The 23,739-nt window shown below is 57.8% G+C and overlaps 4 protein-coding genes across 6 annotated transcripts; 3 read left to right on the top strand and 1 right to left on the bottom strand.

The window, feature by feature from the left end:
* The first annotated feature begins 524 nt into the window (after positions 1-524).
* On the top strand, positions 525-7,709 carry LOC119120621 (pleckstrin homology domain-containing family G member 4B-like). 2 transcript variants are annotated; one of them, XM_037247675.1, is made up of 17 exons: positions 525-1,112; positions 1,189-1,426; positions 1,983-2,765; positions 2,976-3,312; positions 3,370-3,468; positions 3,545-3,643; positions 3,718-3,999; positions 4,066-4,682; positions 4,870-5,119; positions 5,583-5,672; positions 5,745-5,969; positions 6,044-6,214; positions 6,302-6,476; positions 6,545-6,661; positions 6,849-7,046; positions 7,293-7,414; positions 7,474-7,709. In XM_037247675.1, exons 3-17 carry the CDS (start codon positions 2,161-2,163, stop codon positions 7,684-7,686), a joined length of 3,600 nt encoding a protein of 1,199 aa, XP_037103570.1. In that variant the 5' UTR covers positions 525-1,112; positions 1,189-1,426; positions 1,983-2,160; the 3' UTR covers positions 7,687-7,709. The 2 variants fall into 2 exon arrangements, with proteins under 2 accessions (XP_037103570.1, XP_037103571.1); XM_037247676.1 differs by having other exon boundaries at positions 526-1,112; positions 1,983-2,836; positions 2,963-3,312; positions 7,485-7,663.
* Positions 7,710-9,863: 2,154 nt separating this feature from the next.
* On the top strand, positions 9,864-10,567 carry LOC119120812 (forkhead box protein B1-like). The gene has a single exon (XM_037248028.1). It carries the CDS (start codon positions 9,932-9,934, stop codon positions 10,565-10,567), a length of 636 nt encoding a protein of 211 aa, XP_037103923.1. The 5' UTR covers positions 9,864-9,931.
* An 812-nt stretch (positions 10,568-11,379) lies between these two features.
* Positions 11,380-14,470, bottom strand: LOC119120625 (annexin A2-like). 2 transcript variants are annotated; one of them, XM_037247691.1, is made up of 13 exons: positions 14,401-14,470; positions 13,729-13,794; positions 13,559-13,652; positions 13,350-13,444; positions 13,142-13,255; positions 12,840-12,930; positions 12,668-12,747; positions 12,526-12,585; positions 12,343-12,436; positions 12,158-12,253; positions 11,999-12,057; positions 11,790-11,912; positions 11,381-11,543 (listed from the first exon to the last, which is right to left on the bottom strand). In XM_037247691.1, exons 2-13 carry the CDS (start codon positions 13,777-13,779, stop codon positions 11,484-11,486), a joined length of 1,017 nt encoding a protein of 338 aa, XP_037103586.1. In that variant the 5' UTR covers positions 13,780-13,794; positions 14,401-14,470; the 3' UTR covers positions 11,381-11,483. The 2 variants fall into 2 exon arrangements, with proteins under 2 accessions (XP_037103587.1, XP_037103586.1); XM_037247692.1 differs by lacking the exon at positions 11,999-12,057 and having other exon boundaries at positions 11,380-11,543.
* Positions 14,471-14,775: 305 nt separating this feature from the next.
* Positions 14,776-23,290, top strand: cngb1a (cyclic nucleotide gated channel subunit beta 1a). Its single transcript, XM_037248026.1, has 27 exons — positions 14,776-15,088; positions 15,845-15,921; positions 16,005-16,149; positions 16,243-16,291; positions 16,360-16,420; positions 16,752-16,776; positions 17,060-17,142; positions 17,444-17,526; positions 17,608-17,724; positions 17,800-17,841; positions 17,875-18,123; positions 18,499-18,597; positions 18,679-18,827; positions 18,941-19,147; positions 19,450-19,658; positions 19,747-19,797; positions 20,133-20,219; positions 20,300-20,364; positions 20,422-20,544; positions 20,933-21,074; positions 21,139-21,298; positions 21,427-21,524; positions 21,601-21,684; positions 21,779-21,897; positions 22,268-22,414; positions 22,495-22,672; positions 23,027-23,290. Exons 2-27 carry the CDS (start codon positions 15,859-15,861, stop codon positions 23,168-23,170), a joined length of 2,979 nt encoding a protein of 992 aa, XP_037103921.1. The 5' UTR covers positions 14,776-15,088; positions 15,845-15,858; the 3' UTR covers positions 23,171-23,290.
* The last annotated feature ends 449 nt before the right edge of the window (positions 23,291-23,739 follow it).

Below are 23,739 nucleotides of genomic sequence, written 5' to 3'. Positions count from 1 at the left end.
CGCAGCCAAAGCTAATTTAGCAAGAGAGGAAAAGTGGGAGATGCTCCGACCGGACCAAACTAAACGATACAAAACAAACATGTTGCCACTATCTGCCCGGGTCCAAAGGCGCCCTCTAGCGGTCAAAGGCTGGCACGAGGACGAAACGGCAGCAAATCCTTCTTAACATTCTGGGTTCTGTTTCACAAAGCGGGATTAGCCGGATCAGCTCAAGTCCAACCCGCGTCGATTCGCTTGCCCTTTTAAAAAGGACAAGCAAATTATTTTCCTTCAAGGTGGAAGACGGATGCAAGACGACGTCTGTCAGTCAGTGCGTCCGAAAGTGAGCCTTTCTTGATCCAGAGCAATCACCCGAGACCGGGTCGAGCTCAGCAATGCGGATAAGCAACATAGTTGGGGGAACACGCCGACCGGCCGGCCGGCTCCGTGCTTGTGAAAACGGGCTCACTGGGTAGTCCGACTTTTGTGAAAGTCTCATCTGCTTGCCCAACAATGTGACGTACTGCGAGTGTGCGCGCGTGCGAGTGGGTGTGCCCGTCCGTCTGCCTGTCTGTCTGCCTGCCTGCCTGTCTGTCTGCCTGCGTGCGTGCGTGTGAGCGTGAGAGAAAAGGGGCCAAGCGCAGCGTGCGTGAGCTTTTGCCAAGCGGCTTGTGTGTGTGTGTGTGTGTGTGTGTCGGCAGGACCATCCCGCGTTGTTGGCCCTGTTAAAGGGTAAGTGTATTGCGCCAACGATCGTCATCGTCTCTGTCACGCACGGGCCTGCGCGCGCGCACGGCTCAGCCATGCACGCTGCGCAGGTGAACTTCTTGGGAATGTTGCGGCTTGCCTTTTTGCCCATTCCAAACTTCCCGACTTTGACTTGAAGACCGACCACATGCACAATGTAGTGGGCATGTTACCGAAACCGTCGTCAGCACACGCGCGCGCGTGGGGCGGGCTTGTGCAAGTGACTGCTTGTCCATGTATGTGTGTGCGCGTGTGTGTGATACGCGGATACCTCGCCGGCAGAGCGTAAAGCTAAGAAAACAGGGACCGACTTGAACGGACTCTTTGGGTGTCCTCCAACCAACGCTCAACATGCTTCTCCACATTCCTCTTGTCTGTGTTGGACTGTGAGTAGCTTCCGTCGACGTCCTTGTTGTTTTTGTCTGTGTGCGCATGTGACTTTGCTTGTGTTTGTTGCTCAAGGTGTGCGCGTGTGTGTCTACGCGTATCTGGCTGCTTTCTCACACTCAACATGCTCCTCCGTGCTTTTCTTCGGGAACATTGCGTCCACAATGGAAGACTTGTTGCAGTCACGAAAGCTTTTGCGCGGTGGAGGTGACAGTTTGCGGCCACGTGGCCGTCTCACATTTCCCGCACAGGCACAGCTCTCGAAAGGAGCTCCTGAAAATTGACGATTCAAAGGAACAGAACACCTTGTACGGTAGGTAGGAGCAGAAGAGAACCCGCCACGACGACGGGCGTCAAGTCTCCGAAGGGAGACGGAACAGGTTTTTCCGAGCGGCGCAAAGGACGCTGCGGACCGACTATTGACGCAAACCGGCAAAACCTGAGGGACGGCCCGATGGCTCGGTTTGCGCGTCGTCACAGTGGCAAAGTCGCGGGCGGGCGAGACCGTGACGGCGGCAAGTCGCTCCGCATGAGTCGTAGCGGCCGCCGGAGCGGATGAGTCACTGGCTCACGTGCAGCTGTCGCTCTCAGTGCTAACTTTAGCCGTTGCCGCCGCGTTGCGCTAGATGGATTGGCGCGGCTGCGCGGATCGCCCGCTCTCAAGTGTCGACAATCGCCCTGATATTTTTTGCCAGATCCCATTCCATAGCGACGCGCAAACCCAGCCCTTGCCCTATGCCGTTCTTCGCGGAGGGAGGACTGTGCGCGCCCGCCCAGCGGTTTCTGCTAGCATCTTCGTTCAAGCTCGGCTCTCGTTCCATCCGCCAAAGCGCGGCTGACGTTTGTCCTCATCTCTGTCTTGTCGGCAGCGTGACCGAGCCGGGGCGGGCCGAGCTGAGCCGGCCTCTGCTCACGCGTGAGAAGCTCCGGGAAAGTTTGGCTTGAGGACAGAAACGCCACCCCCCCACTTCGCTAGCGGATGCTGCGGTCCGGATCAAAGCGGAGCCATCGGGGGCTGGCCACCTGGAGAAGTCTGAAGGCGGTTGCATGGACATGGCGCTGCCCAGGTTCTCCCCGCAGAGGGGATCCTTGACCTGGTCCGTCGGCACACGGAACCGAGCGGGATGTGGCACGGAAGCACGGGACGTCCCTAGGCCAGATGAGGAAAGAAGGATCGAAGAAGTTGAGGGGGAGCGAAGAGACCAGAACCGAAAAGAGGGCAAAGTGTCCCGGGAACGAGGTGACGAGAACCTTAAAGAGGTCAAAGCAGCCCGGGAAGGGTGGAACGAGGAAATAAGCGACGGCGCGCGGGGAGACCGAAGACCACGTGACCACAAAGGAGGCGCGCGGGGAGGACGTGACGAGGGAGAAGCGGGCGTCGAAGGAGGAGGGGCCTTCAAAGCTGAGCCTGCAATCCAAATGGAAGATGAAGACGGAGGCCACAAACAGCCCAGCAAAGGACAGCGGCCCCCAACGCTGACACACACGCCCACTGGAGCCTGCTGGGAACAAAACACGCAGCCAATGGCCACGCCAGACGCCTGTTCTGAAAAGCTCCTGGAACAAGTCGACTCTCAGGACTCACTTTCAGAACCGGGGCACCCGGAGGAAGGCCGAGGCGGTCCTCCTGACGGCCAAGGCGGTCCCGCTGACGCCCACGACCGACCCGCTGTCGCCCACGGCGGTCCCGCCGACGCCCACGGCGGACCCGCTGTCGGCCAAGGCGGACCCGCTGTCGGTCAAGGCGGACCCGCTGTCGGCCAAGGCGGACCCGCTGTCGGCCAAGGCGCTCCTGCTGACGCCCACGACGGTCCTGCTGTCGGCCAAGGCGGTCCTGCTGTCGGCCAAGGCGGTCCTGCTGCCGCCCAAGGCGGACCTGCTGACGCCCAAGGCGGACCTGCTGACGCCCAAGACGGACCTGCTGACGGCCAAGGCGGACCTGCTGTCGGCCAAGGCGGTCCTGCTGAGGATTCGCCCTTTGAAGACTCTTTTTGGACGCAAGACTGTTGTTGCAAAGAGGGTGTCGCGCACGACGGTGGCGGTGAAAAGCTGGCAGAAGGTGCCCACGGCGAGAGGCGTCCCAAAGGCTTTGAGCGCCCAGAGGACCCTCCTTGCCAAAGGAAGCACCCGGACGCCGAGCTGAGCTTGCTGATGGACGCGGATTCAGACTCGCGTCTGCGTACGGACCCGGCGGCGCAGGTGAAGACGCACGTGTGGCTTGACCGGTTGCCGGGAGACTGATTTGTGCGTATGCAGGTGCCGACCTCGCTCCGGGGCCTTTCTCAGCACGTGGATGTCCGGCAGCTCCCGTGCCACTTGGGCTTCAGTCACGACAGCTGGTCGGCCTTCCGCTCCGTGAGTACCAGGCGGGAGCGCCGACCTGGCGCCGGCCGACTGGCCGCCCGACCTCACGCCGACTCGTGTCTGCCAGAGAGTGGAGCAGCTGAGCGCCCTGTGTGAGGATGTGGTCAAGCTGCTGCAGAAGAACATTGACGTGATGGAGGACACGCGCCTGCCTGACACGCAGCAGGTTCCCAGAGAAACAAACATGTCACGCACACGCAAAGGGACAGACATACAACCTATGCGTTAACCCTAACCCAGGATGCCGAGCGGCAGCTGGCCATCTACCGGGAGTTGATGCGCGGGGTCCTCGGAGACGGCCCATTGGCGCGCCTGCAGCGGGAAGGCGGAGCCTGGCTGTCGCTGCTGCGACGGGAGCAGCGAGGGGAGCGGCGCCGCGCGGCAGCCGTGGCCGCCGTTTCCCGCCTGTACGAGCGGACGGACGAGCTGCTCCACCGCCTGGTGGCCTTGAACAACCACAGAACGCGACAGCTCCAGCAGCTCCTGCGGGATTTGTGCCGCGCCGCCCGCGCCTTTGGACAGGTGGCCGGCCGGCCCACTTGAGCGCTCTCGCCTCTGCAACTCTTACGCTTGTGTTTTTTCTGGCAGGCGAGCTCGTGGATGGACGGGGAGGGCCAGGTGCAGCTCACCTGTCCAGACCGGCCCGAGGAGTCGCCGGAGGCGCTCTGCCAGAAGCAGTGGGACGTGCGCGGCGCGCAGCAGCTGAGCTTTGCCGGCGCCTCGTGTCACGAGGCCCGCGCCGCGTTCGACGAGAAGACTGCGCCGTTGAGGCGGCAGCGGCGGAGCTATCGCTCAAGCCCCTCCTTCACGGACACGCCGCGCAGCGACGCGGGACCGAGCCCCGCGGCTGACGGCCCCCCCTCGGTCGGGCGGACGCCCCTCCTCCGCCGGCTGTTTGGCGGCGACCCCGGCGGGGCCCGCCGCCGATGGTCGGTCGGCTCCGCCCCCTCCTCCTTCCCACGTCTGCTCGGTAAAGCTCAGAGCTTCGACTGCCCCGCCTTTGCCGCCGCGGTCTGCTCTGGCCCCCCGGCGGCGCGCCCCAACAGCACCCCGGCGCGCCGGGGAAACACAGGCGTGTTCATCCGAGGTTTGGAGGTCAACAGCACCGAGGCGGTGGACCGCATCCTCCGCCCCGCCTGGGCGGGGCGCGGCTCCGGGATGCCAGGGACCGAGAGTCCGGCCACGGAAGTCCGGGGAGACGGAAGGTGGGTTGTTGCCACGGTAACTCAAGGAAATGTTTCTTAATTTCAGGTAAAGGTTTGCCCCTCCGGTAAGGCGAGTCAAACCCATTTGGCGTCGTTATCTCCGATGTCGGTCAGCGCGGAAATGGATGAAATTGGCGGCCGTAAGAGCTGGCCCACAAACTGAACGCGTGCGGGTCTGTCCGCCCAGGAGGTTGCGTCACATCCTGGAGGAAATGGTGACCACGGAGCGCCAGTACGTGCGCTCGCTGCGTTACGTCATCCGTCACTACTTTCCCGAGATGGAGCGCGCCGACCTCCCGCAGGAGCTGCGCGGGAAACGCTCGGTGCTCTTCGGCAACCTGGAGAAGATTCTGGACTTCCACGCTCGCTTCTTCCTGAAAGAACTGGAGGCCTGCAGGAAACATCCGCTGCGAGCGGCGCACTGCTTCATGAGACACGTAGGACACACTCGCACGCACGTGCGCGCATGCACGCACTCGCCGCGCATCTAGCTAATGTTCAGGTCAACCAGACGGCAGACGCTTTCGTCTCGGTAACATTTGAGTCGAGGTCAGGGGCCCGTCGCTCGGCTAACTCGCTCCAGGACGACGTCACCAGGATGTTGTCGTGGCAGCACAGACACACACACCATACACACACACCATATACACACGCGCGCGCGCGCACGCACACACACACACACACACACACACACACACACACACACACACACACACACACACACACACACACACAAGGACGAGTGGACCCGATGTCAGTTGTTCCCACGGTAACGTGCCAAGCCGCTGTCACTGGTAACTCAAACACGCGCACGTCAAAACGTCTGTGGGCGATTGCACGGCACGGTACGTGCGCCCGTGTGACATCATACTCTGCATTCTAACGCGTGCGTGTCTGTAGCAGGAGCAGTTGAGTCTGTACGCCCTGTACAGTAAAAACAAGCCCAAGTCCGACGCTCTGCTGGCCAGTCACGGCCTCGCCTTCTTCAAGGTAAAGCCATGCCTCCCCCGTCGCACGACCTTTCACCTCACCGCGCTCACTCCACACGTTGCGTGTGCGCAGAGGAAGCAGCGCGAGCTGGGCGACAAGATGGACTTGTGCTCGTACCTGCTGAAGCCGGTTCAGCGCATGAGCAAGTACGCGCTGCTGCTGGATGACCTCATCGAGGAAGCGGGCCCGGGCCCAGAGGAGGAGCTGAGCGCGCTGCGGGTGGCCGCCGCCGGCGTCAAGTTCCAGCTGCGCCACGGCAACGACCTCCTCGCCATGGACGCCATCCGACATTGCGACGTGCGTCCATCCGCCTGGCCTCGGTGGCCGCTGCTAACGGGCCTGAAAAAGCCCTAAGCCTATCCCCGCCGCAGGTGGACCTGAAGGAGCAGGGGCGGCTGCTGCGCCAGGACCGCTTCACCGTCTGGAGCGGAAGGAAGAAGTGCGACAGACGGGTCTTCCTCTTTGACCAGCTGCTCCTCCTCAGCAAAGCCAAGAAGGTGGACAGCGGCCTGGACGTCTTTGACTACAAGCGCTCATTCAAGGTGGGCAAAGACGGCTGGTGGGCGGGACCTCAGCGAGAACGTCGCCATATTCAGACTCCTTGTGTCTCCCTTCCCGCCGCGCGACAGACTTCGGACTTGGGCCTGACCGAGTCGAGGGGAGACGACGGCCTCTGCTTTGAGATTTGGTTCCGAAGGAGGACGTCCAAGACCCTGACCCTGCGGGCCGCCTGCGCCCAAGTTAAAGATGCCTGGACGCGTGAGCTGGCCGCTATCCTCTGGGCGCAGGCCGCCATGAACAAAGGTGGGTGTGGCTGTGGCTGTGGCGCAATCTCCAGTGTGAGTCAGCCGTCCGGCCGGCCGTGTGCGCAGAGGCGCGTCTGAAGGAGATGCTGTCCATGGGGGTGGGCAACAAGCCTTATTTGGACATTCGGCCCAGCGCCGCCGCCATCAGCGACCGAGCCGTTCACCACGTCAGCGGGGTGCGAGGTACGCCGTCCGTTGCTCCCTTTCTGCAAAAGGTTTTGGGCAACGGACGCTCCCATTACGGCTCTTTGTGGTCTTTTTTGGAACTGCGCCAATCAAAAGTTGTGGAGGTTCAAAAGTTACCGTTTGTAGCCCGAGAGCGCGTTCATTCAGCCATCCATCTGCTTTGATAGGATTTTTGTCCGCGCAGGTGTCAGGACACGCGCGTCCATCGCCGTCTCGGCCTCCGACGCCAGCGCCCCCTTCCGGCGAGCGGTGCCGACCTCCGAGCCCACGTGGAGCTGCCTGCTGGGCTCCCTCGATCTGCACGTGTGGGGCGACGTGGCGCCGCCCTGCGTCGACGAAGACGAGCGGGAGCGCCGCACCGCCGCCAGCCAGCTTTCCGTCGGTACGTTGGACAAACACACTGGCGGAGGGAGGGCTCATTTTGCTTCCTTTGATTTTGGAGTGGCGTTCCATCGACGGCAATTCGGCGTGTTGCAGAATGATAGTCAACTTTTTTTTCCGGTGCGGAAGAAATACACTCCTGTGCGATTTAGGTATACAAAAATCAGTTTGTAGTTTGGATATTTAAAAGTGGGAGTGATGATTTCTCGCGGCACGCCCGACAAAGTCCCTCACCTTCTCTCGGCAGCCACTGAAAGTTCGGGCTCGTCGTCCCGTTGCCCGTCGGGGTCCGCCGGCTCCGACTCCGGCTGCGACTCCTTCCGCCCGCGGGACCCGAGCTCCGCCTCCTCAGGCTCCTCCCGCAAAGCCGTGAGTGGCACACGTGCACGCAGTCCCCCTTTGAGTGACATCGTTGGCTGAAACGGCAGCTCCTTTTCAGGGGGCGGCGGCCATCGTCGGCCCGGTCACCGACGTGTGAGCGCTTTGGACGACTTGTGCCGTCGCCGTGGCTGGCGACCGCTATGACCGATGTTGGGAAAGCTGCGACTCGTTGCAACTCGCCGCCGTTCCGTGCTCACTCTTGTGTCTTCTGTTCATGGCATCTGCTGGCACTTTTTCACTCCCCACAGGAGTCTAAATAAATTCAAAACATAGTAAGTCACAATGCCGTGGTTCTTATCAGGTGTGTCAAATGCAGGTCCAGAAAAAAAAAAAAAAACAGGAGGTGGGCAACTGTCTGTCATCGTCAGGGCGTCATTATACAGAATATAATCCAATCGTCGGTACGTTTTAAAAGCGCTTCAATCATTGTTTCTGTCACTATTATTAATATTAGCAAGATACTTATATATCTAGCTCGAGAGAGAGATGATTGTGTAGCGTTAAAAAAAAAAAACATTTGTATAGGCTAGATTGTATTTGAAAAGCATGATTTGATCGCATCTGCGATTGCCAAGGAAGAGCCGAGCCAATCAGAGCGAAGGTCGAGAGAGCCAGAACGGGAGGGCGGTCACGTGTGCGCCTCGTGGAAAAGTGATTAGAAAACGTGACAAATGTTTGGCAACGCCATTCGTGGAATACCCAGGCCAAGTGAGAGCATGTTGTTAAGAAGCGAGCGAGCGAGTGACGGCGGCAGCAACAGCGCGCTCGGACGTGACAGTACTGTCCTTTGCGCAGTCGGCCGGCTCGTAGTCAGCTGAAACTAATTGCATCCGGGTTCCAGTCTCGACCGAGCCCCGCCCTGCCCGCGCACGCATACAAATGGCGGCGCATCGCGCTCATGAAATCAGACAGCCTGCAAAGTTTTGGACGACAAAGGGATTCACTTCCGAACTGTGGAGCGTTTGTGGAATACGTCTAATTTTCTTCATTGGAACGAACGAACGAACGAACGTCAAGGCGTCTGCTGGGGGAAAAGCACACGTCACGGGACCGACCACCGACCTGACCGGCTCGTGCACTGTGAGTACACAACACTTATTCCTTCGACGAAGACGCCACCTCCTGGACGTCGCGTGAACAGGCCTGCAGCGTCGGGGTGCGGGAGCCGCCCACACTCGCCGTCTCGGGCCGGGGTTTGGACTCGCGCCCCTTTTTTCTCTGTTGTTGTTGTTGTTTTTGTTATTTCGCCTTGCATGTCACAGTTTGGTTTCATGTACTGTTAACATTCGCTTTCCGAGTCCCGGCCCAATTTCAAGCACGGATTCTCTTCATTGTTGCTTTGTTGTCAACAGCAGCCAATGATGCGCTATATAACAAAGATAAACACACCAAAAGTGGCTTCCACAAGCTGATCCAAATTGATCAGTGTTACGGACCGAGTGGTCAAGCTCCCTGTCGCCAGCAGGCGGCGCTGCGGCGCGCCAACATCACTGTCCAAAGAAAACGGCTCACTGGGCTTCTTCTCCTTCTTCTTCTTCTTGGACAGTCTTCCACCTGGGGACGACCTCCAAAAGGGGCTTCTGACCCAATTCGGGTCAAGGTTTTGCCAGATGCAAATCGGGCCAGACTTGGGAACGTTTCGCAGGCAGGCAGCCACGCAGGCAGGCAGCCACGCAGGCAGGCAGCCACGCAGGCAGGCAGCCACGCAGGCAGGCAGGCAGGCATGCTAAGGTCCAGCCCCGGCCGCCGTCAGCCAAGCGGCCGGAGCGAATGAGCGAGCGGGTTCCTTTGGCTTGATGCCGGAGGTCGTTCCGCTCGTTAGCCGCCCTTCGTTAGCATCCTGTTCATTCATTTCCATTTGTGAACTCGGCCGAGTGGCCGAGCCATGACGCCGTTTATCTGGCAGAAGGGATGTGAGAAGAAAAAGGCTCAGCTCAGCCGACATCCCAAAGCTTTAGATGGTCAAATCTTGCCTTTGTCCTCATTCCTCCCATCATTTGAATTCAAATGGACCTGGTCGGTCGGCCGGCCAGCCTGACGTGTCAATTCCGTACCCAGGCTTTCCAAATCCGTAGCGAGGCTTTCGCCGGTGACGACGAGGACGGCCTCGTTTGTCGGGAGGAGCTAACGTAAAGAGACGACCGGCCGCGATTCCAGACATGTCACTTAAGAGAACTGCAATGGCAAGCGGGGTGAGCGTCTTTTGGAATCGAGCGTTCCTGAAGGCCTTTCTCCTTGGGTTTATGTGGCGAGATGGTGTCGATAAGGTCGCCCCCGCCAATGGCGACCAAGAAGAAGCAGCCAATGAGCTGACCCGCCTGGCCGCCGCCGCCTGCCTGACCGCCCTCGCTCCCTCCCTCCCTCCTTCCAGCGCGGTGCCGCCTCCCCAACTTCACAACCCGCGTGTGCGACACCCTCGCCACACTCTTCACACTCCCCAGGTCAGCCAGTCTGGCTGGGCGGCCCCGCATCCTCCCCATCCGTCGCCCCTTCCCTCGGACCATCATGCCCTCCCGTCCCTCACGCGGCGCCTCGGGCAAGCCGCCCTACTCGTACGTCAGCCTGACGGCCATGGCCATCCGGAGCAGCCCGGACAAGATGCTCCCCCTGAGCGCCATCTACCGCTTCATCTCTGACAACTTCCCCTTCTACCGTCACAACGCCCGACGCTGGCAGAACTCTGTGCGACACAACTTGTCCTTCAACGACTGCTTCGTCAAGATGCCGCGCGGGCCCGAGCAGCCGGGCAAGGGCGCCATGTGGGCCCTGCACCCCCTTTGCGGGGACATGTTCCGCAACGGGACTTTCCTCAGACGCCGCCAGAGGTTCAAGGCCGCGCAGCCCCTTGCCAGGGGGCAGCCGCTGCTCCGCTCGCTCCGGGACCCCTGCCCGCCGCCGCCACCACCGCCACTACTGCCGCCGCGCCCGCCCTTCAAGCACCCTTTCGCCATCGAGAGCCTCGTGGGCGACGCGGCCAGGCGGCCGGTGGCGACCGGCCCGGAGGACTTTCTCCCTCTGCCCTGTTTGGCGTGCGGGCTCGGAGGCCGACGGCTTCCCGCCGTCCCGCTGGCCGTCAAAGCCGCTCCGGCTTGGCTTCCTCCGGTGCTGCTGGCGCCGTTCCCGCCGCCGCCCGCCAAATGACTGACACGGGGAGGGCCGGTTCTGCGCAGTTTGCTGCGCTCGTCTGCCTCTTTTCCCTCAAACTCTTGCTGGCGTGTTTCCAAGCTTGTCGCACGCACCAAGGTGCCGATGCGTGCCGGTTCCTTGCAAACTTTGTCAACTTTCAAACGGGTGGGGAGCTGCTTAACATCAATTGAAAGTCCGAGAAGATGCTGGAAAGAGTTTGTTTTCTTGTGCATGAAATTGCATGCAATGGCAACCGCCGTTTAGTTGAAAATAGTCATTTTATAAAGGCATCACATTTTTCTCTCTCGCTCTGTCTTTTTTGATGACCACTCGCTCGCATTTTGGTCAAGTTGTTTGGACAAGAAGCAGTTGCCTGTGGCCTCTTTTGCAGCAGACCTCCCGTTTGTTTGTTTGTTTGTTTGTTTGTTTGTTTGTTGTTTTGACAAAGCACAAGCGAGCCATTCGTTAGTCCACAAAGTCAATTGGCTGTCAGCGGCTTCATTAAAGCGCCCGTAAGCACTTTGACTTTGGAAAAGCATTGCCAAGTGTGTGTGTGTGCGCGCGTGTGTGTGTGTGTCAGTAGACACATTAGCGTGTGTGATTGGTGAGGATGCGGCAGCAGTCCAAAAGCCAAGTGGCTGTGACGGTGGCATCCAGAAGACGTAATGAAGAGCAAAGATGCGCTCGGTCTCGGCGCTTTGTCCTTTCTCGCACATGGACTTTGTCACAATAGGATATGGATTGTTGTTCTCGCATCAGAGAAGCAAAATGTTGCTGGTGCTGCCCTCTGGTGGGCCTGCCGTGGAAGCGACAAACAGGAGCCAGACGCTTTGCATCTATCTTTTAATGTCTGATGGACACGTGCGGCGCACTTTTGGCTTTGTGTGTGTTTCCCGCCGTCATCCAGCACACGCGCAGACGTTGACCGGGCTCAGTCATCTCCTCCGCACAAGCTGAGCAAAGCCTTCTGGTAGTCACCTTTGGTATGCTCCTGAAACAAAAGGAGAGCGGGGCGGCGGTGACGCGGAGGAAGCCCGGCTGGAGGTTTCTTTGAGCCATCGGCGTGGCGTGGGCCCACAATTTTGCAGCTTATGTCTAACTTGTGGCTCGGGTACCGCTTTGGGCCGGACAAATTGCGAGCGGAGCCATGCGCGCGCCGCTAATGCTGCGGCCGTGGTATGCATCAAAAAGCTCGCGGCGGGCGGGCGCTTGCGATCATTGACGTAACGGTGCTCACGCTGATGGCGCGGTAGAGCGAGCGGCCGTGTCGCTTCTTGAACTGGTTTCTGATCTTCATCAAGTCCACTTGGCATCGAGACACCAGGATCCGAGTCAAAACTTTCTCCTTGGCGCCTTTGCCCTGAAAGGCACACAGAGGTCAGCCAGAGGTCAGCCAGAGGTCGCTTGCATGCGGCCGCATGCATGCACGCACTGCGACGCCGGTACCCTCATAGCCTCGTCCAGTCTGTCGGCAAAGTACATCTGCTTGTTCTCCAAACACCCCACTGTGTGCGCACACACACGCACACACGCACGCACACACACACACACACACACACGAGTGTAAAAGTGGCGTGAGAGTCAAGGAGGGAAGAGACAACGTACCCAGGGCCAGGAAAGATTTCTCCAGGTCCCCTTTGACTTCCTTGCGGATGCTTTCCTTCATGTCGTACGGACTGTAGCTCTTGTAGCGCTCGAAGACTAGCGCGCGGGCACATGGAGCAGCTCGTCATGAGCGAACGGTGGGTGACCACGTCAAAGAGGGGAGCGAGCGAGCGAGCGCAGCACACCTCTCTGCAGGTGGGAGGCGCTCCTCTGCGTCAGAATGGAAATCCACACAGCCACGTCAGTCCCTTTGCGCTTCATGCCAGCGTCGTAGAGGCTCTGACGTCACAAAGGGGGGCGTGGCCACAACTCAATGACTTACGGATGGACTCAGCCATCGAGGCGGGCGAGCGAGCGAGCGAGCCAACCTTGGCGTCGTCATCGATCTTCTGGTAGTCGACAACGTTGGAAGCCCGCTCTCGTTTGGTCTGAAGGCGACAACAAAAGAGCGGATGAGTCACAGGCGCGTCGGCGCGAGCGGGCCTCAAGCGGCGTGAATTTGTGACCGGCCTGAACGAGAGCCAGCAGCAGCTTGGCCACATCTCCTGACGTGTCCCCTGCGATGTCTTTCTCCAGCTCTTTCTTAAACACTGAGGGAGGGAAGGAAGGAGGGAGGGAGGGAGGGAGGGACGCAGGAGGTTTTATGCTCTTGAATCTGCCACGTCACTCACGCCGGTCGGACCTTCGCGATACACTTTTTGGATGTCGGACAGTTCTCGCTCGTTTCGGGAGCAGACAATTTCGATGAGCGTCTCCTCGTCGGTTCCCAGACCCTGAGGCGGGAGAAAAAAAAAAAAAAGAATCGACAGCCCTCCGTTACTTCTCAGGCATGTCTGCCGGTCCAGTTGTGGTGGTTTTTGTCGTGGTCGCGGCCCTTAAAGTCATCGCCACCGTCACCGGCGTCTTTGTATTTGTCGCCGGCGTCGGATGTCCTCGTCTTTGTTGTCGTAATTGTCGTCCCGTCCGTGTTGGCGCCCGACGCACCTTCATGGCAGCTTTGAGCTCCAGGGCGTCGTACTGGGCGGGGCTCTTCATCAGGCCCAGCATCAGCGCCTCCAGCGATCCCGACAGCGCCCCCTTCAGGGCCGTCTGCAGATCCTGAAACGCAAGTGAGCGCGTCATGCGGCCGAGGCCCAAAGGTGGCGGCAGTGGCGGCGGCAGTGGCGGCGGCGCGGCGGCGGCAGCCTCCCACCTTCTTGGCGAGGCGCTCGTACTCAAAGGCGATGTCGCGCCGCTGCTCGTACGACCTCCGCGTCAGAATGTCGATGATGCTTTGCTCGTCCACCCCTGAATGTGCAAACGGGAAACCTCAGCAATCTACAGCGAGCCGCCTTGTAAATTGGCCCAGTCTGTCGTCATTCCAATCCGATCGCTATCGATCACGCTAATACTATTGCCGACCTTTGGTCCGGAGGGCGGCGTCCAGTCGTGCGGCGTCACTGATGGGATCAAAGTCCCGGTAGGCGACCACGGTGGGAAAAGTAGGCTCCGCCTCCTGCGCGGAACACACCGCACTTTTGATCCGACGGGTCTGACTTCCGGCTCGGCGCTTCCTCGGCGGACGGACTCACCTCGCCGTACGACAACGTCAGCTGACCCAGGAACTCGGACACCAGCGCCATGGCGATTCGTCTGACCTGCAAACGCACGAGGGAGTCGGGAACCGCTCGAGGATTCCGGGGACGGGTTGGCCAGCGTTTGCGGGAATCGCGATCTGGGGCGTCGGTCGGGGACGGGCGGGAGGCGGCCCCGAATGAAAAGGTGCCACCCCCGACCGGGGCCACGGTCCAACTTGCCCGAGCCCCGTCTACATCCAGCAGAGCCACGGTGAGCTCTTTGCACTATGCACTTGGGCGTGTTTGCTTGGGTGGGGCGGCGGGCGATAGGACCCGCAATAAAATGGACACCGCCATTTCCCGTTCACCACGAGCAGCGAAGAAAAAAAAAAAAAAAACTAACCCACGAGCATGAAAGCATTCACGAGGCGCTGAAAGAGAACGATTGAAAAAGAAAAGCCTGTCAAGTTGTGAGACGTCGAAACCAAGCAAGTGGGCCCAAAACGCAACGCCAGTCCCTTTTGAGCGCTGGTCTGTGCTGTGTTCTGGAGAACCTTTTTCTGATCTGGCAAATGAAGGGAGCGCAGTCGTCGGGATCCGGACTGGCCCGAGAAAGCGCGTCGAGACCGACAAAGCAAATGTCTGAGTTGCGCTTCTTAAGTTAAAGTTAAGTTAAGTTCTTCTTACCTTCACGCCTGCCCGCAGCACGCACACACTGGCAAGTGAGATGAGCTCTTGCACCTTTTTAATGCGCCGCACGCAGTCACGCCCACACCCGAGCGGAGGCCCCCCCACTGGGCCGGGCCGGACGGCGCCCCCCCACTGGGCCAGGCGTGGCCCGTTGCCGTGGCGACACGCACCTGTGTCAACAAAACCGTGGTAAAAATTCTTTTCGCTCCCTGCCCATTGAGGCCGTGGCTAATGATTAGCGTGCCCTCTCTGTTGCCATCAGCGGAGTCTCCTTCTTTGACGACGCCATCTTTGTTTGTTGCCGCATACGAGTGAATTGCAATTGTAAAAATGATTTTTTTTTTTTACTTCAAGACTGAGAGAAAAGAGAAGAGCCACAAGACACCAAAAGAAAACAGCCACCATTTCTTGTGGTGGACCAAAAAGAAGACATGACCTTGGGAGCCCATTGGATGCGCGCGCGTGCACCCTAACCCCTCTCATTGTCCTGCCCTAATCCGCTCCCACGCCGCCTCTTAAGTCCTCACGCACGCACGCTCACTTACTTATCCCGAACCTGAGCTCGAGCCCGCTTCTCGTCATCGCCCCGCAAGCTCGCAGCCACGCCGCCGTCAGCGCTCAGCTTCTGGTTCCCGGTTTCGCCGGTGTGAAGGAGATGCGAGCGGAGGACCGCTCAATCAGTCAGGTCGGGAGAAATCTTGATTCTTTTCCGGGTGGCGAACGCGAAGCGCGCCTGCTTCTGTCACCTGCCGTGCAGAAGAGCAGAGATCGAAAGTTTAGACAGCGCATTGGTGTCGAGGAAGGAGGGAGGGAAATGTCTCCAACAGGCATCAAACGACACATGAGACCAAAGTTAGCTTTTAATTGCGGGTCCAAACCAAATGGTGATGCCTGAAAGCATCATGCTGTGGAAAGCGCTTTCCTTGGCTTCTTTCTGAACCGGAACACAAATGTCCACCTGGGGGGGGGGGGGGGGCCGAGTCTCGGACTTCTCTCTTGCTCGCGCATCCTTTTCTTGCTTTGAAGGGCCTCCGTTGTTTGCCTCCACTTGTCCTCGGTATGTGCCGTCTTCCCGTTTGAAAAGAAAGAGCAAGTCGTAGCGAGCTGGCCACATTGGCCAAAGTAGCCGCGCGGAAGGTCAGCCGGCGCTCTCAAAACGCTGACGTGCTAAAGCCAGCGTTTTGACAGCGCAAAGAGGATGAAGATGAAGGCGCCTGCTGCTAATTGGATGAGACCAGACTGCAGCGCAAGCATTCCAAAAACAAACGTGTGCACATGGAAAGCAAAGAGACAAAAAGAAGCATAGAAAAAAAACAAAGCTTTGGCCGGCTCACTCACGCGCTAGCCCGCCCGCCCGCCCGCCCTCTCACCCACTCCTTCATTTGCACACGCGTGGAAAAAAAGCAAAGAAAAGAACCGTGTCCATGTCGGCCTTTCACAGTGAAAAGGTTGAAGATGACGAGCTGGCTGCTCCAACTGGTTCCCCGCCCCCCCGAGAGCAACCGACTCCAGGAACGGGTCAGAAACTCCCACTCAAAGGCAGGCACCGGGCAGGCTCGGTGCCGTTCCTCACTCACTTGATTGATTCTTTTCACCAGCAGCTCAGCAGCACCCGGGATGAGTCCAAACAGGAAGTGGCCTCGTCTCGTCGGAGCCAGGCCTTCCCTCCCAACGTGGAGCAGGCGGCCGTCGCACGGGGCCGCGGCGCTCTGCCCTCGGCCGTCTTCCCGGACGCTACGGCGGCAGGTGAGACGGACTCCGCCTCGCCGCCTCCTTCGTAGCGCGCAGACCAGCGCGCAGCTAGAGAAAGGCCTTTGTCCCTTTTACTCGCTCGCTCAGTCGCGCGCCTTCCGGCGGAGTCCACGCGTGGGGACACCGTCCCGGCTGGGTGAGTCTCTCGCGCAGACGCCCGCGGCGAGGCCTCTGAGGCACTTCCTCCACGTCTCCCCTTTGCAGTATTATGGGATGGATCGTCGGCAGCCTGGAGCGCACCTTGCCCCGGCCGGCGCGCCAGCAGGTGAGCAGGCATCCGAGCATTTGGCGCTCGGCGGCGTGATCGCGCAAGCTCTGAATTCTGAATTGAAGCCATTTGGCCTGCAACTTGTTGGATTTGCTCACGCCATTGACACGGTCGCAGTTGTTTGGGAAGGCGGGAGCTTGAAATCGGTCGACTACACTTGAAGAAAGGAGTCGCCGCCGTCAAATCAAAAAATCAAGTTGCACTCAATGAATTCTTTACAAAGGCCAAAGTATGACTTCAATCCAATCCACTTCAGCCAATGCTGTGGCGTTTCTTTGGGGTGTGTAGCAAACACTCGCCATAAAACCGGTCCTTTTGCCCCACGCAGGAAGCTGACGATGACGTTCAAGAGTGTAAGTGGAATGTGAAAGTGGTGTTTGAGTCTTTGACAATCACGCGTGCGCTAGTGGCTTGTAGCTCCATGATGCAAATAAGCAGATAACCGTCAAAACGCTTACGGCGAGCCGCTCGCCGTCGAGTCTTTAGCGAGCCGGCCAAATGTATTGACGCGACAAGGTGCAGCTAGCGGACGCTCTTTAGCAGTCGCGCGCACTTTAGCAGTCGCGCGCACTTTAGCACCCACGCGCGCTTTAGCAGTTAGCCTCTCACATGCCCCTCGCACTTTGTGACCTTTAGTGGTTGTGAAGAAGAGCCAGCTGCACCCTTTGGATGTCCAGCCGTCAGCAAAAGACGCCGATGAGGAGAAGCGGGACAACCAGGTGAGCTGGCCATCTTCCATCCGCTAGCAACGATGGCAACATCGAGTGTGCCTCGCTCTATACGCGTGCGGTCTTCAAATTGACTTTGGGGTCACTCGTGCGTTGGTACCGTTCGAAGGATTTCACCACCGACAACTGTCAAGAGAGAGTGAGAGAAAAAAGAAAAAAAAAAAAAAAAAAGAGGCCTTTTCCTCTCGCGATACCGACCGAGAAGCGTTCCTACCGCCTCGCTGTTAGGTGAAAAGCAGGCCTGCCCTGCCCTGCCATGCCATCTGGTCACGCTCTGCGTGCTCGGTTGCAGTCTGAAGATGAGGGCCCGACTCCGCCCGAGGAGAACGTCGAGACGGATGCCGGCCAGGCGGTTCCGGCTCCTGTGGAGGAACGGTCGGTCCTTCCTCCCGGCGCTTTTGTCTGTGCTCCCGTCGGAAGTCCGACGCCGTGAAATGTGCGCTCGTGTCCAAGCAGCCTGCGGCGGCAGCGTCTGGAGGCCGCCCGTGTGGCCGAGGACGTGGCCAGGAAGGCGGCGCTGGCGGCCGTGCGACGGCTGGAGGCGGAACACTCGTCCGCCTTGCGCATCCGACAGTGAGTGGCCTCTTCGCACAGTGTAGCACAGAACCTTCCCAAAGCATCTTCCCATTTGTCGTTCGCGGTCAACAGACTTCCAAACATCCCGGAGGAGCAAAACGAGGACCGGCCTGGGTGAGTTGCCGTCCCGCCTGAGTAGCTTCCCGCCAACGCCAAGTTGCCAACCCCAGGCACTAACCGCCAAGTTCTGCTCGTGTGTCATGGAATCCTCGACAGGCGCCCGGAAGTCACGGGCGCCCTTTCCGCGAGGTCGGCCGGCCGGCCAGACGACCGGGTAGAGTCACCCTGGAGACCCGAAGCGGCTGTCGATTGCTGTTCAGCAGGTCTGCCACTGGAAACGGGAATCCCCGAGATTGTTACGCCGCCACCGAGCTGCTCTCCCGAGCCCGCACTCAGGTGACGCTCAATGGCCGCCCAAAGAAGGCCCGCCGCCCTTTGTTTCACGCTGGCCTATCGCACTGAGCCTGCCCGCGACGATATTCATCTGATGGAGATCGTGATTCCTCCACGACACGTTTTTTTTATTTTTGCTAAAAAACATCCAAAATTGAGGAGCGGTTTTACGTGTTAATACGCGTCCAATGATAAATTGAGAGGGCTTGAGCAAAAGCCGGACTTTTTCATTCCATTACGATACAGCGATCAGATTTTTAAGAACAATTTTCACCGTGCGTAGAAGAAACAAAGTGCGTGCTCGCCTGGAGAAATTACACCGAGTGTAAAAGCCAAGCGCCATATCACGTAGACCTCTTTGTCGTGGTCTCGGCCCAGCGGGACCGCAGAGCTCTCGGCGGACCAGGAGGACGACGACGAGTCGGTGAGGGTGGGACCCGAGTCTGAGACCTGTCGAGGGGACTTGCTGACTGCAGAGTGAGCGAGCAGGAATCCTTACGCCAGCCAGCCCCTGCTCTATTTGCCATCTTCACGTCCCCGGCGCGTGTCGTTTACCAGCGTCCGTCCGGCGTCTGCAGCCAGCGTCGGAAGCGTCGTGGTCCAGGACCGCCTCTGCCAGCTGGTACGGCTCTTCAAAGGTCGGACGGAACGCCACAAAGACCGTCTGGTGGATCCGGATGATTCGGAGCAGGAAAGTCCCACCGCCTGTAAGTGTGAATGAACGTCAGCGCCGACGACAGCGTTGATCTCTGCTGCGTCGGTGCCAATAGCCGCGATGGTGATACAAAACGGCCTAGGGACTATTTTCATGTGACCGCAGCTCCCAGCAAAGCTCCGCCTCCCCCACCCTCACCCCCACCTGGAGAAGACGAGCTGGAAGCCCCCATCAGTGGAAAGGAAGAAGAAGAAGCTGTGTTACGCCTCGACATTCTGGGACATCCACTTCAAATTCCCAAACTCGCAATGCCCAAATGGCTCGGAGCCATGGCGGAGTTCCGGTTCCCCTCCAGCATTGACCCGTTCACCGGTTTGTATCCAGAGACATTTTGCCAACAGGTTAGAACCACCCAAGAAGCAGTACCCCAAAACAAGGCTAAAGAGACAAGCTAGACAGATTCTATCGATAGCTCTATTCTATTGACAACTCCACTCCATGACAACTCTGGAGCAAATCGAGTGGTTTTAGAACCTGTCTAGCAGAAGCCTAGAGGCATTCAAGAGCGACGACGCCATCACCTCAGTCTGCAGTTGTGTTTCCCTTCCGGCAAGGACAATGTTTTGTGAGTCACAGTCAGTCCTCCTGTGACGCGTCGCTGTGTGGGCCTGCAGACTTGGTCTACGTGCTGTGGCTGTTCTTGGTGGTCGCGGCCTGGAACTGGAACGTTTGGCTGATACCCGTTCGCTGGGCCTTTCCCTACCAGACCCCGGAGAACCTCCACCTTTGGCTCCTGGTCGACTACACCTGCGATCTGGTTTACATTGTGGACATCCTGGTCTTCCAGCCCCGCCTACAGTTTGTCCGCGGGGGGGACATTGTGGTCAGGAATCAAAGACACAAGTCGACTTGTCTTTTTGTCTCGTCTTCTTCCTGTGTCTTCTTACCGCGTCCGTGACATTCCCTTTCAGTGTGATAAAAAAGCCATGCAAGAAAACTACATGACCACCGAGAGATTCAAGGTATGTCGGACAAGCATCAAATGTACAACTATTTTGGAAGCAGAAGTACAACTCGAGGAATTCTAGGGGTGACCTGAAACCACTTTAGTATCAATCTTGACACAAGGGGCGGCAGGCATTCGAGGGATCGGACAGGGAACCAGTCTCGGACACATCTCGAAAAAAGTAGAGATAAAGCGGACCCGTTCGAGGCGCACTAACCCTAACCCATCTGAAGCCAGCCGAGAAGCGACCCGAGAGGGACGCGCTAGAACCGCTTTGGAACGAGTCAAGTACATGTTGAGAAACAGGCTCGGCCAGTCTATGCTTACCGGTTTGCGGTCCTCCGCCCGCAGATGGACGTTATCACTCTGTTTCCCATGGAAATCTTCTACTACTGGACAGGAGTCACGTCTCTGCTAAGATTCCCTCGCCTGCTCAAGGTCTTGTTCTGTTTCTGAGCTTTTGGTGTGTGACTGGAGATTGACGTGACTCAAGTGAAGCGTCTCTCTCTCTCTCGCAGTACCATGTTTTCTTCGAGTTTAACGACAGAATGGAAGCGGTGATGAAGAAGGCCTACATCTACAGGTAAGCTAGGTAGCTTTTGGTGTCTGGAGCGGGGGACTGACGTGGGGATTGTGTCAGGGTGATCCGGACCTCCACCTACCTACTGTACTCTCTGCACATCAACGCGTGCCTGTTCTACTGGGGCTCCGACTACCAAGGCTTAGGTTCAACCAAGTGGGTTTACGACGGAAAAGGCAACGCGTAAGGATGTGAACCGGCTAGTGTTGACCGTTAGCGAGGAGGTTTACCTTCCTGTGTGTCCAGTACCATCTACTGATAGCATATAGCCTATCATGTAGCGTGTATGTAGCTTGACATCCCTCCGCGCGTCCGCTGTTTACATAAAACCTAGTAGCATAGCATGTAGCTTGACCTCCCATTCAAGTTCCGTTACATGCGCTGTTAAAACGTAGCCCCATTAGCATTTGTTGTTGTTAGCATGTAGCTTGAAATTCTTGCTAAGATCTCGTTTTGATGCTTCTGAATGCCGTTTGCCTGCCTTAACCCTGCCCTGCCCTAACCCTGCCCTGGCCTAACCTTAACGCTGCCCTAACCCTGCCCTGCCTGTCTTTCTTCCCTGCGTGTGCAGTTACATCCGATGTTACTACTTTGCGGTGAAGACGTTGATCACCATTGGTGGTCTTCCCGACCCAACCACCGTCTTTGAGATCTGCTTCCAGCTCATCAACTATTTTGTGGGCGTCTTCGCTTTCTCCATCATGATCGGACAGGTGGGTCGTAGCCGAGGATAACGAACGCCGCGGGCCCGGAGCCAAGCCTGACCGTATCTTTCAGATGAGGGACGTGGTGGGGGCAGCCACGGCTGGCGAGAACTACTACCGCGCCTGCGTGGACGGCACCGCCAAATACATGAACTCGTATGACATTCCCAAGGCCGTCCGTAACCGGATCAAGACCTGGTACGACTACACGTGGAAGAGCCAAGGCATGCTGGGTAACTCACCGCCACCGGCGCGACCTGCGCGCGTCACATTTGGAGTGTGGCGTGTGCACGGCGTTTGGGTCATGGGTATGTGTGTCTTTGTTTGTGTGCGCGCGCGCGCGCATCGTTGCGCTAAGTAGACGAGCAAGAGTTGCTGCTGCAGCTTCCTGCCAAGATGAGACTAGACATGGCTGTGGATGTCAACTACTCCATCGTTAGCAAGGTGGCGCTCTTCCAGGTCAGGGGCTCCCAACATTACAGACGCACACACTCTTGGAGACAGCAAGCCTTGATCAATTCCCCGCATGTGTTAGGGTTGTGATCGTCAAATGGTGTTTGACATGCTGACAAGACTCAAATCTGTTGTCTACCTGCCAGGAGACTTTGTGTGTAAGAAGGTCAGTGTCCACTGGTGCTTATCAATGTGTGTGTTTGTGTACATTTAACGTGTGTGTGTGTGTGTGCGTGCGTGTGTGCGTGTGTGTGATGCAGGGTGAGATCGGCAGGGAAATGTACATCATCAAGCAGGGCGAGGTCCAAGTGGTGGGCGGTCCAGACCTTCAGACAGTTTTTGTCACCATCAGGGCAGGTTCAGTGTTTGGCGAGATCAGGTCAGTCAACATATGTCAATATGTGTGGACAGAAACTCAACTACTCAAGGGATGATCAAAAATAGAGGGATTATTTTTTTGCTCCGTCGACGGCTAAAAGACTTCCTCAAAGCAAATATTGGTTGGGTTCCTCAATTGTAGACAATCTGTGCCACTTTGTCGATTCTCTACGGTCGCACCTCGACGCACATTTTACACGTTCTGGAACAAGGCGGCGGCGGCCGGGTGTGGCAACGAGATCGACTAGAGCCAAGTGTGGAGGAGACGTTTAAAAAGCATAGATAGATGGGAAATAGACGTGGATGCGGACAGGACGTCAAGACAGATGTAAAGTCCAGGACGTGGCGCTGCCAACTTTGTCATTGGTCAGTTTGTTGGCCGGGGGCGGAGGAAACCGTCGCACTGCCAACGTGAAGGCACACGGATTCGCCAACCTGTTCATCCTGGACAAGAAGGACCTGGCGGAAATCCTGGTTCACTATCCAGAGTCCCAGAAACTTCTCCGCAAGAAGGCCAAGTAAGCAAGCCAGAACTCCGGGGTGTTTGGCGTGGTCCTGGCCGAAAAGTCCGTCACGTACGTTCCGTGTTACCCTTCAGGACCATGCTGACTAAGGACAAGAAGCCGGAGGAAAAGGGAGGCGGCAAAGAGGCCGCCCAGGTCATCCCGGTCCCACCAGACACGCCCAAAATGTTCAAGGCGGCCATGCGGGTGACGGCGCAGGCGGGAATGGCAGGAACCTTCGCTAAACTCAAGAAGCGCTCGGGCCAGCCTCAGGTGAGATTTGGTGCTGGTTTTTGCTCTGCGGTTTGGGACGGTTCCTCCGCCAAGAATGTTATGGTTAGGCAGAAGGGAACCAGTGAATGATTCCAAAGGCATGGGGCGCATCCATCCCCCACTCTGATGCTTCAACAGCGGGCTCAGTAGGGCGCGAGTCAATGATTCCAAAGGCATGGGGCGCATCCATCCCCCACTCCCATCACCGTAACGGGATCCTTCAAACAAACAAAGGAGACATTTGCAAGACAAAGGAAAACGTGAGCTGTCCAAGTCATTGGGACAGCCGGTGGCCTACGGGGAGCTCACGGGCTAGAAATCCATGGAAGAAGCCTTTGGACTGTTGTTTTGCAGGCTCCGGCCTCTCCTTGCCCACCGGCCGTCACCATGACATCGGCGACGGAAGGGGAGGAGCTTCTCGCGGTGGAGGCGGCGACAGCCAAAGACCAGCAGCAAGTGGACGGAGCAGAGACAGGAGTGGGGGAAGACGCCGAGTAAAAGGCTTCCGACTCTTCACCATTTTCTTCAGATATGTCGAGCGGCTTCTTGCTAGATAACGCTTAGAACTCCCGTCCAATTTGTAGAATCCAGACCTTTGCCTCGCAGCCCGAGCTTTCTCCGCTATAATTATCTTATTTCATATTTTTATATAGAATGTCACTTTTTAACCAGCCGAAATACCACTACATTGTTGAAAGCCGTATGCAACGAAATTTCGTTTTGTGCACACCTAGTGTTGACAAAATGACAATAAAGTTTGTCTAAGTCTAGCGCCGGCCGTAAACAAAGCCTAATCACCCACTAGCCACTGTTTACAAACACTGAAAAGAACTCCACTGCGTCCTGTAATGTTTCTATTGTAGTCTCGACACGTAACAATAAATGGACAAGAAAGCCAGAGCAACAGGAATCTTGTGTGTTTGATTTCACATCAACTCCTGGAAGCCTGGTGAGTGGTCTCAGCAAGTGGTGGGCGGGGCGGAACTGCGCAGACGGACAGACAGCCCAAACGAACCAATCAAGCAGCCAGCGTGGAAAAAACAACGTTTTCTTTGAAAAGAAACCCT

The sequence above is a fragment of the Syngnathus acus genome, chromosome 3 (genome assembly GCF_901709675.1).
Source record: "Syngnathus acus chromosome 3, fSynAcu1.2, whole genome shotgun sequence".
Classification (NCBI taxonomy): domain Eukaryota; kingdom Metazoa; phylum Chordata; class Actinopteri; order Syngnathiformes; family Syngnathidae; genus Syngnathus; species Syngnathus acus.
Note: the sequence above shows the minus strand (reverse complement) of the source record. Positions and strands in the feature narration are given on the sequence as shown.